The sequence below is a fragment of the Hordeum vulgare genome, chromosome 2H (assembly GCF_904849725.1).
Source record: "Hordeum vulgare subsp. vulgare chromosome 2H, MorexV3_pseudomolecules_assembly, whole genome shotgun sequence".
NCBI classification, from domain to species: Eukaryota; Viridiplantae; Streptophyta; class Magnoliopsida; order Poales; family Poaceae; genus Hordeum; species Hordeum vulgare.
Genome location: NC_058519.1, coordinates 308,874,054 through 308,886,376, shown reverse-complemented (window position 1 = coordinate 308,886,376; position 12,323 = coordinate 308,874,054). Strand labels below are relative to the sequence as shown.

The 12,323-nt window shown below is 47.4% G+C and overlaps 1 protein-coding gene across 1 annotated transcript in view; it reads right to left on the bottom strand.

Annotated features, from left to right (window-relative positions):
* Window positions 1-10,852, bottom strand: part of LOC123426149 (protein EARLY FLOWERING 5) — a 32,288-nt gene extending 21,436 nt beyond the window's left edge. Inside the window, exons 1-3 of the mRNA XM_045109927.1 lie at window positions 10,608-10,852; window positions 9,322-9,415; window positions 6,253-6,338 (exon numbers count right to left, since the gene is read on the bottom strand). Of these exons, the coding sequence (XP_044965862.1) occupies window positions 6,253-6,338; window positions 9,322-9,415; window positions 10,608-10,688 (261 nt within the window). The 5' untranslated portion in view covers window positions 10,689-10,852. The remainder of the gene's footprint in view (window positions 1-6,252; window positions 6,339-9,321; window positions 9,416-10,607) is intronic.
* Between the last annotated feature and the right edge of the window lie 1,471 nt (window positions 10,853-12,323).

Here is a 12,323-nt window from a genome sequence, read left to right as displayed (position 1 = left end):
CGCGAGCTCCCTCGTCCGACCTCGCCGCTGACCAGACCTACCGGCCCTGTCTCCTTACAACAACGCTAGAGGGTGTGGCGCCTAAGTGATCGGCGTCACACTGTCACAAGTGCAACGCCTAAAGCTTAGGCGTCACACTGCTGGAGATGTGGTGGGGTCAAACACCAGCGTGGACGGGGGTGTGACGCCTACGACTAAGGCGTCACACTACACAGTGTGACGCCTATGTGTCGAGCGCCGCATAAAAGGGTCAGCTCCGTGAATTTTTTTCAAAGAGAGTTTACTTTGTGAATTTTTTCACTCTAGGAGTCAGATTTGTCGATTTTGATGACATGGTCATCACTGGGGATGACCCCGAGTATATTGCCAGTGATGACCCCGAGTATATTGCCTTTGTCAAGGCCCGTCTTAGTGAGCAGTTCCTTATGTCTGATCTTGGACCTCTTTGATACTTTCTTGGGATTGAAGTCTCTTCTACCTCTGATGGCTTCTTTATATCCCAGGAAAAGTATATCCAGGATCTTCTTGCTCGTGCTGCTCTTACTGATGAGCGCATTGTTGAGACTCCTATGGAGCTCAATGTTCACCTCTCTGCTACTGATGGTGATCCCCTGCCTCACCCGACGCGTTATCGTCATCTTGTTCGCAGTCTTGTTTATCTAGCTGTCACTCGTCTGGATATCTCTTATCTGGTTCATATTCTGAGTCAGTTCGTCTCTGCTCCCACATCGGTCCACTATAGTCATCTCCTCCGTGTTCTCCGATATCTTCGGGGCACGATATCTCACCGTCTATTCTTTCCTCGCTCCAGTTCTTTACAGCTTCAGGCCTATTCGGATGCTACGTGGGCTAGTGATCCTTCAGATCGCCGTTCACTTTTTGCTTACTGTGTTTTTTCTTGGTGGTTCTCTCATTGCCTGGAAGACGAAGAAACAGGTTGCAGTTTCCTGTTCGAGTGCAGAGGCTGAGTTGCAAGCGATGGCTCTTTTGACGATAGAGGTGACTTGGTTACGGTGGTTACTTCAGGATTTTGGTGTTTGTCACTACACCGACTCTGCTCTTATCTGACAGTACAGGTGCTATTAGCATTGCGCGCGATCCTGTGAAGCATGAGCTCACCAAGCATATTGGTGTTGATGCTTTCTATGTGCGCGCTGCTGTGCAGGATCAGGTTGTTGCTCTTCAGTATGTGCCTTCCGAGTTACAGTTGGCGGATTTCCTGACGAAGGCCCAGAATAGAGCACAACATGGCTTTTATCTCTCCAAACTCAGTGTTGTTCATCCACCATGAGTTTGAGGGGGGTGTTAGAGTTATAATATAAGTCATGTACCCTTTTGTATTTATCCCAATATATAAGGGGTTTCCTGCATATAGTCCATCACCTGTACATGTATATATACCGGCCTATGGCCTCATGGGAATACAAGTTGCTTATTCCTAACAGGGCTTGCCACCCCCCTTCGGCAGGCCCTCCACCAAAGTCCATGGAAATGTCGGTCGAAACATGCCGAGGGACTGGAAGGGGCTGGACAAGACCACCGGGATGAAGATGCTCAGCCTCGTTCCGCTGGCCCATGACACAACACCACACAAACTCCTCCACTACCGCTAACATGCGAGGGATGTAAAAATTGAGCATCTACAAGATTGCAGGGAGGCAAAGTGAGGTCTGAGTGACGTAGACCCGTCCTTTATGAAGAATGAGGCCGTCAGTGACGCTCCAAGGCCCTGCAGTCATCCCTGCTTCAATGGAGTCGGGCGGCGCTGTTAGGTCTGCACTAGTGTCAGTTTTCTAACGCAAGTCATCAAAATGTTGAAACATAGGAAACAAGAGAGAAAAGACAGCCCCTAGCCCCTCCTCGTGCCACCTGGAGAGAGCATCTGCCACTGTAATTTGGTGGCCATATCCCAGCAGCTTGCTTACCCATTGATGTCATGGAATGATGGGAGGCGCGAGAGAGCAGAGACAGCCCCTAGCGCCTCCTGATGACGCCTGGAGAGAGCATTTGCCACTGTAATTTGATGGCCTGGTCAATACTCCACATATCTCAGCAACTAGCTTACCTATTGATGTTGTGGAATGGTGGGGAGGCGCCGGTAAAGCAAGTACTTCGGGCTATAGTGGTCCGCTCTTATTTTGAAGCTCCGGCCCCACAAGTACGGCCTGCAATGTCGAACAGCTTTCACCCCTCCAATCAGCTCACGCTCACAAGCTGCTAGCTTGGCATGGTATGGTGCCACCACCTTGCTGAAAGAAGCGAGAGGTCTGCCCCCATGGTGCAGCACGGCTCCAAAGAACACACAAGAACAGAAAGTCGAAGTCCATTAGTTGCAAGGCAGGTGATGTTGTGAGGGCTTTCTTGAGCGTGCAAAAGGCTGCGTCGGCCTCCGAGGACCACACAAAGCCTTCTTGTTGACGAGCTTGGTGAGTGGAGCTGAGAGCACGCCGTAGTCCTGGATGAACTTGCGATAATACCCAACAAGCCCATGGAGCCCGCTAAGGGCGCGGACACTTCGTGGTTTTGGTCATGCCTCCACCGCTTTCACCTTGGCCAGGCCCATGACGACGCCATCTGCTGAGATGATATGGCACAAATAGACCACGTTGTGCTCCACAAAGAAGCACTTGGAGCACTTCAGGAATAGTTGATGCTGCTCTAGGAGAAGCAAGGCAGCACGAACATGACTAAGGTGTTCTGTCCAAGAATTGTTGTAGATAAAAACATCATTGAAGAAAACGAGTACAAATTTCCAACAAAAAGGACGAAGAACAACAATCATCAGAGCTTGGGATGTGTTGGTGTGTTGGGGAGGCCAAAAGGCATCACCAAGAACTCGTAATGGTCGTGATGCATGCGGAAGGCGGTCATCTTGGCGTCTGGCTAGTGCATGCAAACATGATGATACCCATTGCGGAGATCAAGCTTAATGAAGAAACAAGCGCGTTGAGCTCATCCAGGAGCTCATCGACAATTGGAATTTGATATTTATCCTTGACAGTACCATCATTAAGTTAGAGGTAGTCCACGCAAAACCGACATGTGTCATCGTGTTTCTTGAGAAGAATCGCCGGGGAAGAAAATTCGAAGTTACTTTCCTGTATGAAACCTTTGTTGGAGCATATCCTCACATTGTCGTTCAATCTCATCCTTCTGGAGCTGAGGGTCACGGTATGGGCGAACTGCAATAGGAGATGTCTCCAGGCAGGAGCCAAATGCGGTGGTCGCACATGCGCATCGATGGTAAGCCACACGGCTTATCAAATAGTGCCTTGAACCCTTCCAGAAGTACGGCCATGTGGTCATCGATGACACATGCATGGACCTACAGTGGCCCTCCGGACATGTTGGTGTTGTGCCAAATGACCTGGTGATCTTTCTTTCAGAATGACATGATTGAGTGCTCAAAGTCCCACTGTATATGGCCCAATGTGTGCAACCATTGCATGCCAAGTATCAAGTCAAAACCATCCAAGGTAATGGCATGACAGTCATTGACAAACAGTTCGCCAAGGACATCCGACAAGAGGCCCTGCATGCATCTGGTGCTTGAAACCTTGTCCCCATTAGCCACTATTACTTGGACCCTTTGGCGCTATTCATGGGAAATTCCCATGCGGCTGGCTGACTCCTCACTTAGAAAATTGTGTGGATCCTGAGTCCACTAGAGCCCTGAGACGGCCTCCTGCAACTTAGGTGTGTAGCTACATGGTCTTGACGATGCATATACCCATAAGTGCATGCATCGAGATGGTTGGATGCTGCCAGGGTGAACACTTTCTCAGTTGTGCCAGCTGTTAAGCTTCATGCACTAGCCAATGCAACCAAAAGTCCGAACTGATGGAAAGGGCTAGGCAATCCACATATAGTGTAACACCCCCTCTCACGTGTGACGGGAAGACAAGTCAACACGTGCAACCGGAAGAAAGCTACGGCGCGCAAAGCTCACGTATGACTCAAGAGGCCTCTACGTGGACACAAAGGGGGGCTACCAGCAATTTTTAATAAATTGCGAAAGCCAGGACTTGAACTCAAGACCTTAGCTCTGATACCATGTTAAGCTTCATGCACTAGCCAACGCAACCAAAAGTCCGAACTGATGGAAAGGGCTAGGCAATCCACATATAGTGTAACACCAGCATCAAAGTCGTCGTTGTCTTCCTCATCAGGTATCTCAATCAAAAAGAGTGGGGCACTACGGTAGTCGTGGACGTACTTCTCATCACAGTTAAAGCACAACCCTTTAGTGCGCCGGTCAGCCATCTCTATTGGGGTGAGTTTCTTGAATTGCCTAGCAGGCGGACAGCAGCAGGCTGTTTGGGTGGGGCAACAGACACCGCCGTTGTTTACTTAGTTGCTTTGGAAGACAAAGTCATGCCTGGGGTGGTGTGGTTATGTCCGCTAAAAAACAACGTGTGCTAAGCTCATGGTAGCCTCAAGGTTCAATGAGTACTACAAGTCAACATCAGCACTAATGGCCTTCCGATGCCCAGCAATAAACAACTCGACATGTTGCTCCTCCAAGAGACTCTCGCACCTACAAGCAAGAGTCCATTCTCGTTGTCTCAAGCTTGTGACTTACATTGTATCAGGTTGGTAACAGCTACTATCTCGATAAGAATGAATGTAGTCGGGAGTTGTCTTAGGTCAGATCTCGGGGGCTAGGTCACTTCCAGATGAACAAGTCAGAATTGCCTCAACAAAAATGGATGGGATTGGACCGAAAGAAGGCATTCGGCTTCATTGTTAATTAGGTATCAGTGTGAGTATCAAGATGAATGAGTTAACTATAAGTATCACATATCTCCCCCAATTCCCGTCTTGCTTTCTTTAGAGTATTAAACATTATACTGTAACACTTGATATTTATTGGTTTTTACTAATCAGAATTAGCAGCTTTGTAGGTATCCATCTTTGCAAATCGAGTACCGAGGCCACCTATACCTGTAGGGTAGAGTGGGATAGAAGAGTGGGCCTGTGGGCTTCTATCACATAGTTGATTTTGGAAAATGGCCTGATATAGTTAAGGAACAGATGTGGGCGCTCGTCCACCAAACGCTTCTTCTTTGTCCAGAATTGCTTCTTGTAGTCATGCACCGAGCCTGTTTGTTTCAAGTGTTTAATTTGCACTAGCCGACCAGTCCTGATCATCGGCTCAAAACTGTGATTCAGGTATTTGACAAACTTTGGCCATGGTGGTTCACGATGCATCATCTCCAACCGACTGTACCATAGTGCAGCAGCATCAGTTAGGTGATAGGAGACCATCCACGCCTTGTCCTTGTCCTGTTGGCCCTTGAAGAATCGCTCGACACGGTTCAACCAAAGCAACAGGCCACCCTCACCATTATAGGTAGGGAATTCCAGCTTGTGGAACTTTGGAGCAGCACACCATTCCTCCTGGTAGGCGAACGGTGCAGCCAGTGCAGCAGCAGCAGTAATTGTGTTGTCAATCTCATCTTCATCTTTGTTGTGTGCCTTGCTGGATTCTCCCTTCTCCAAAAGGTTCATGGATACCCTAGCAGATGGTAGTTGTTCCTTCAATGTTGTGACATCATACCGCAGCTCGGGTAATGATTTGAGGTCAAGTAGAAAAGGGAGGGAGGGAGGGGGCAGCCCTGATTCTAAGCTTTCGGTGGTGAAGGGGTCGCCCATGGTGGCTGTTGGTGGTGGGAGGCCAAGGAAGGTACCAAGATGTCGTGTGCATAGAGTTGGAGGTGGGAACAGGGATCTGATCGGAGCGAATAGCGAGGTTCATCTTAGGCACACATAGGGGCTCGTCCCCTGCCGTGACGCTGGAGGCTCTGAACTCTCAGTTTGGGGCAATTTTCTCTGTTTATTTATATGATAACCCTGATGCAAACTATCCTCCCTTTATATAGATCAGAGAGAGCATGTAACTTGGAAAGCAAACCAAAACTGAACTGTTTGAAAATTAAAGACAACTTCCTAATAGGGATATATTTCCTAGGGATATAAACTTGGATTTCTTGGCTGCCAAGGATTAGCCATGTGCCTGCCTAAGGCTCAACTGTTCGTATTGTGGTTACGCACTGTGCTGCAGGTTTGGGCATGCAGCTGTAGTGCGACCCCCAATACTTGTCCGTAACATAGTCAAAGAAAATTTAAGGAACAGTTAAGATCTTGTATGTTTGATGGACTAAAAAGATATTAAAATCACAGTAATGGTAGTGAAAACATTCTGAGACTTCCAAAACAAAAGGTCCAACAAATCTGCAGAAATCAGACTACCTTCCTTTTCTTCACAACAAGATTATAAGTATCCTCAAGCTGTCTTTTCTTATGTTTCCTAGCCTTATCCAGAGCACCATCAGCCTCTGCATCAACCAAATAGTAATTAAAAATCACTCAGAAATACAAGCTTGCCAAAAATCATTAACACACATTTCCTCCTCGCAAACAAATAAATTCAAACAGACAACAAAGTTTCTCCAAGCAAGCAAATCTTCTATATCTAAATAGCTGCCCCACTACTAGATTTTTCTGCACATCTGTGCTTCCACGTCACCTCAATTGTTCATAACCGTTAGATCGAAGTTGTGTGATATCAGCAAGTCATGCATGTACTCATAATTTACCATTTTGCGTTAATCCATGCATGCAAACCATGCCACCTCATCAAGGCTTCTTTTTCCAGGGAATTAAGTCACGCATGTCAGTCACAAGTAAAACTTTTGCGGTAATTTTTGAGTAGTTATGGATGGTATGACTTGATAAGGAAAAATATGCATGTCAGCACATTGTGATTGACATACTTCACATTTTAACTTAATTAACAGGCCCAGCATAGTGTGACTGATATTAGAATTATAATACGTTTCCATGTAGCCTTTTATAGTTTGCCAATAGTACTAGGGGTTTTCTGCATATGTACATTGTATATATACTAGACCTTGGCCACAGGAAATACAAGCTGCATATTTCCTAACATGGTATTAGAGCCTAGGTAATTTTTTAGTACGCACAACTCATGTCTTCGATCCAATCTCACGCCACTGCCATCGTTTTCTCGACTAGTCGTCGCTGCCTCCCCTCTCAACCATGTCCACTATTGGAACTCCTGCCAGGCTGCCTACTGCACCGGCTACCTCCCCCCTGATCATCCGCCACTTCTACCCACTCATAGTGGTGGGGTCGTGCTAGTATACGTTGCGGCTATTGCAATAGGGATGGTCACCCTGAGTCTGATTGCTTCAAGAGGAAGAGGCACATGCGCAGCTCTTCTTCTGGGACTCGTACTCTACTCTGACACTCTCAGTTGTCTCCTTGAATGGGCAGGGTATTATGAGATTTAAGTGTCCACTTGCAGCTTCGGGGTTTGCAAGCTCTGTGACTGTGCTTCTGGCATAAAGAGACCACCCCCTGCACCGTCAAGTATATCCCCGCGAATTTCCAATTTTGGAGCTTCCTTTCGTATGTCCTCTGATTCTTCCACCTTGTCCCCCCTTAGCTCTCTTGATTATCCAATTCATGAAGGTACTCCCCTTCATGTTGCTAGTTGAGGCACTCTTAGCACTTCCTTTTCTATCCCGATGTTGCTCATATTCCTCGACTTACCACGAACCTGTTTTCAGCTGGTCAGCTCACTGACTCTAGTTGTCATATCATTCTTAACGTTGACTCTTGTTCTATTTAGAATCAATGCATGCATAATCTAGTTAGGGCTGGCCCTCGCCGTCGTGACCCTCAAGGACTTTGGGAGTTGGACTCGCTTCATGTTCCTTTCGTTACCACTACCGTCACCAATCTCTCTACTTCGGTCGCCTCAGCTACGGGCTCCTTTCGGCAGTGGCATCATCGTCTATGTCATCTTTGTGGCTCTCGTATGTCGTCTTTAGTTCCTCGAGGTCTTCTAGGGTCTGTCTACGAAGATGTCCCTTTAGAATGTCAAGGTTGTAGGCTTAGTAAATAAATTCATTTACCTTACCATACTAGTGAGTCAGTATCTCAGCGTCCGGACTCCACCCTTCTCTCGTCTGGTTGTGTTTGTTGCGTTTTTCTTGCACCCTGCAAATGGAAAAAAATTGACTGCCCAATCGGTTTAGTGTGTCTTAGGTTACACATATAGTTTGGTTCCTATCGGTAGTCGGGTGCATATTCCTGAGGACATGACTGCTGATGAGTCTCGTCCCTTCAACATGCGTCCATCCTCCTCGACCTTTTGAATGGAGGATGTCTCTTTCCTCATTTTTTTCCGACATAGTTGTCACTCTTGTTGAGCCATTGTGACTATTCCATATCCAATGCAGACAACTCCTATGGTTTCCACACCTCACTTGTCACATGATTCTGCACCTTCATCACCGATGGCTTCCCCGGCTCCATCACCTAAGTCTATCCTAGTGGTTCCTCCATGTATTCTTCCATCTTCACCTCACTATTATACTCGGCGTCATGTGTTGTGGATGAGTCTACTAATGAGCCATCTACTTTTGGTGCGGCATCTTCCTCGTCTCAGCCTACCACTTATGGCTTTCATGCTCGTCCTCACCTCGCAATTGACCGATGTGGTTTTTCTGGCCCTGCTGATCTTGAGCTGACTTCTTATCGTGATGTTGTTCATCCTGAATGGCAGCATGCGAGGCAGAGGAGATTGCTACACTTGAGCACACCAGCACGTGGGATCTTGTTTCCCTTCCTCCCCGTCTTTGTCCCATCAATTGTAAGTGGGTCTACAAGGTGAAGACTTGCTGCAATGGTTCTCTTGAGCGCTACAAAGCTCATCTTATGGCCAGTGGCATTCAACAGGAGCGTGGCCGTGATTACAATGAGACATTTGCTCCTACGGCCCCTATGACCATTGTTCGCACACTTCTCGATGTGGCCTTTGTTCGTCACTCGTCTATGTCTCAGCTTGATGTCAAGAATATATTTCTTAACGGTGAGTTGCATGAGGAGGTTTACATGCAGGCACCACATGGGTATTATGTTCCTGAAAGCATGGACTAGCATCTTCGTCGCTCTCTCTATGGTCACCCCTCGTGCCTGGTTTGAGTGCTTCGCCTTCGTGATGATTGTGGTTGGTTTTCAGCAAGTGGCCATGATCCTGCGCTTTTTGACCATATTTCCGCTTGTGCTCGGACTCTTCTTCTATATGTAGTATTTTAGTTGATATGATCATCACTAGCGACGACTCAAGACACATAAAACTGAGAATGCTAGGCCTCCTACAAACAAAGCTGGTAGGGCAAGTAAATAATGATCTGAGTTCTACATAAAAGATAGGTTTTTAAAATGGTTTGTTTCTAAGACATTGATATAAAGGTCTGAATTTGCCTAGATACAATTCAATATACTTACTCATCTTTTCCAACTTCTCAATCTGATCCTTTATAGCATTTGGGTCCTTTTTCAAAATACCAACCTCCCGTACCTTCTTTCTTTCTTTTTTGTTCTGCGGAGCAAAGAAATTGATAAAGTAGAGAAATAAAGATGGATTAAATTACTTGGTAACAGATTAAATGAATCATAAGTGGTAAACATTTTTTAACATCAGTCTGATATGAAACTGGGGTTAAAAAGAGAAAGTACCGACAAAACTGATAAGTGGACATAACGTAGTATGTAACACTCTGTAATGACCACTATTGCCGCCTTACAGTGTTGGTGCATCTATATCAGGATACATGACGAGGGATACATTTCCAGGTCGAAATGATGTGCACCAAAAAAATGTGACGTATGAAGATGCAATAGTACAGCACAGAACAATTGCAGCAACTGGCTTTGGTCACTTTGACAAACTAGATTGCTCCTGAAATGCCCCATCAGATAAAAATACCATAGAAAACTGGAGTGACGTAACAAAGAAGTACAACTAAGCTGCTAGGCGATAGCATTGCTATTAACCTTTGTTGGGTGGCATAGCAAAAAAGTACATCCAACTGAGCAATAAAATCAAGCTACCACCATATTCTACCTGAGATTGTCTAAATCCAGTCAAAACAACAGACAACCAGGCAATTTTACGTCACATAGCAGAACAAGCTGCAGCTTCAGGTCAAGACTGTTCACAATTAAAATTACGGGTGTGTTTCCCAATTATGACTATCCATTCCATGTGGCATAGTGGTACAAGTGTATGATTGGTCTATCTGCTGCATACAAGCTCTTCAAGTGAAATATCTAGTACTCCCTCTGTTCACAAATATAATAAGATCTTTCAGATATTCCAATACGGACTACCTACACACTAAAACATGTCTGTATACATCCAACTCAAGAAAAGTTAGAACATCTTATATTTGTGAACGGACGTAGTATCTAGTAATGTAAATGTAAATACGCTTGTTACATGCAAGATTGTCACAATGCATTGTCCAACTGAACCAAAACACTGACTAGTTTACTAGGTGATAGCATCTCAATCGACCGTAATGAGCACAAGAGGATCTCGTGTTAAAACGATCAGAAAGCTACGAAGTCATTGCTGAATTTCCACCTTCAGATAGCCCTAACCCGCCCCACGAAACAACAAATCTAACGCATCGAACTACTACCGCTATGGCAACGTACGAGGCTTGTTCAGATAACCCCCCACAAGAGTGCAAGTCGTAGGGCAAGAAACCCTAGGGTTGGAGACTCACCCGCTTAAGCTCCTTCCTGCGCTGCTCCTTGCGGAAGGCGTCGGTGGGATTCATGACTTTCCCTCCCTTGGTCGTCTTCATCTTTCCCCCTTCCTCTCGCGCGACGGAGCGACCGAGCTGCACCGGCGCCGGGAGATTTAGCCAGGAGAAGGGAGGGGGGCCGTCGCGGCGAACGTCGTCGCGATGGGATTCGGGTCCGCGTGCCTTCTCTCTTTCTTTATTCCTTTTAGGCTGGTCGTAAGGCTGCCCGTAATACGAGTATGATAGGTAGTATATCACCATGCCAACTAACCAATTTTAATGAGGTGGCATAGAATTAAATAAAGAAAGAGATGATTGAGTATCATATTAAATGAAATGCTACTATATGTCTTGCATGATAATAAATAGAGATTATTCCATCTGTGCCCCCAATTCCTTATTTGTGCTCAGTTTTCCCCTCACTTCAAACTTTTGCTCACTTTTCCCCTCTCCCTTAGCTCAAACTATCACAAATGTTGATAACATGCGTTTGCCGTCTTGGCCGTTAACTGACTTGTGGGGCCATGTTGAACTCTGTTGACTGTGGATGTGACTTCGCTGGTTGGGCCGTGTTTGTGTTCATAGGACGGGCCCGTTAGTTTGTTGGTAATAAATTAAAAAAACCTACTATCGATGGATGCAGCCTGCTATGCATGCCCGTCTTTGGCATCGATGTAGCCTGCTATGCATGCGAACATCGCCACGCACGCATCTAGTGACCTAGACCTAAACGCATGCATGCACGCCGACACGCACGCATCGATCCGTGTCGCACGGTTGCCAGTGGATTCAGTCGCTCCGCAACGTCGTTTCACGCGTCGCAGGCATACGTGTCGGTGGTAGAAGGGGCAGGCTGCACGCACGCTCGCGTCCATATGTCGAGGCATCAGTTCACGCCGCACGGGCTGCCGCTCGATTCAGTTGTGCCGGTGGCAGAAGGGGCATGCAGAAGGGGCAGCCGTCAACGCACAGCACGCAGAAGGGGGAGGCAGGCAGCCGCCAACGCAGCAGGGGGAGGCAGCCGCCAACGCAGAGCATGCAGAGCCGCCAACGCAGAGCACGCTCGCTTCGATTCACGTTCACACATTGATGATCGCATCGGTTCACACAGCAGCACTGAGTCACGATCTACGTCGTTTGCGCGTGTACCCACTTCGTCTCCCCGGGCTATTTAAACTGCCCTTCATTGCCTCTTCTTCTACAGATCCATCTGCGCCTCCCACTTCTCTTCTTCCCCCAAAAGCCAGAGTGGTTCCACTCAGCGAAGCGTTCAAGATGCAGTTCTACGGCCCAACGTTCCAAGAGCCTCCCACCGTGTCGGAACGGCGGTACCCCGCCAACGTCGTCGTCGAGGAATCGCTCCGCGTGTGGGCGTTCTCACGCTGGAGGGGTAGCACTGAGCTTGCACGGGGGTTCCTCCGTGCGGGCTTCCACCACCTCCCGGCGGGTTCGCCGCCCATGTTCAACCTCGTGGAGCTGCGTCCCCACGCCAACGCTCCACCGGTAGGGCTCGTCGTCCACTTCACCAACAAGTTCGATGCCTACCACCTGCTCGGCAAGGTGTATTGGTGTGGGTGTGAGTTCATCACATTCACCACCTATAACATCTTCACCAACTTCAAGAGCATCTTCCCCGCTCGCGACCGCATGCACAGCCTCCCGTACTACCTCGGCGACAACGGCCTTGAGGAGGAG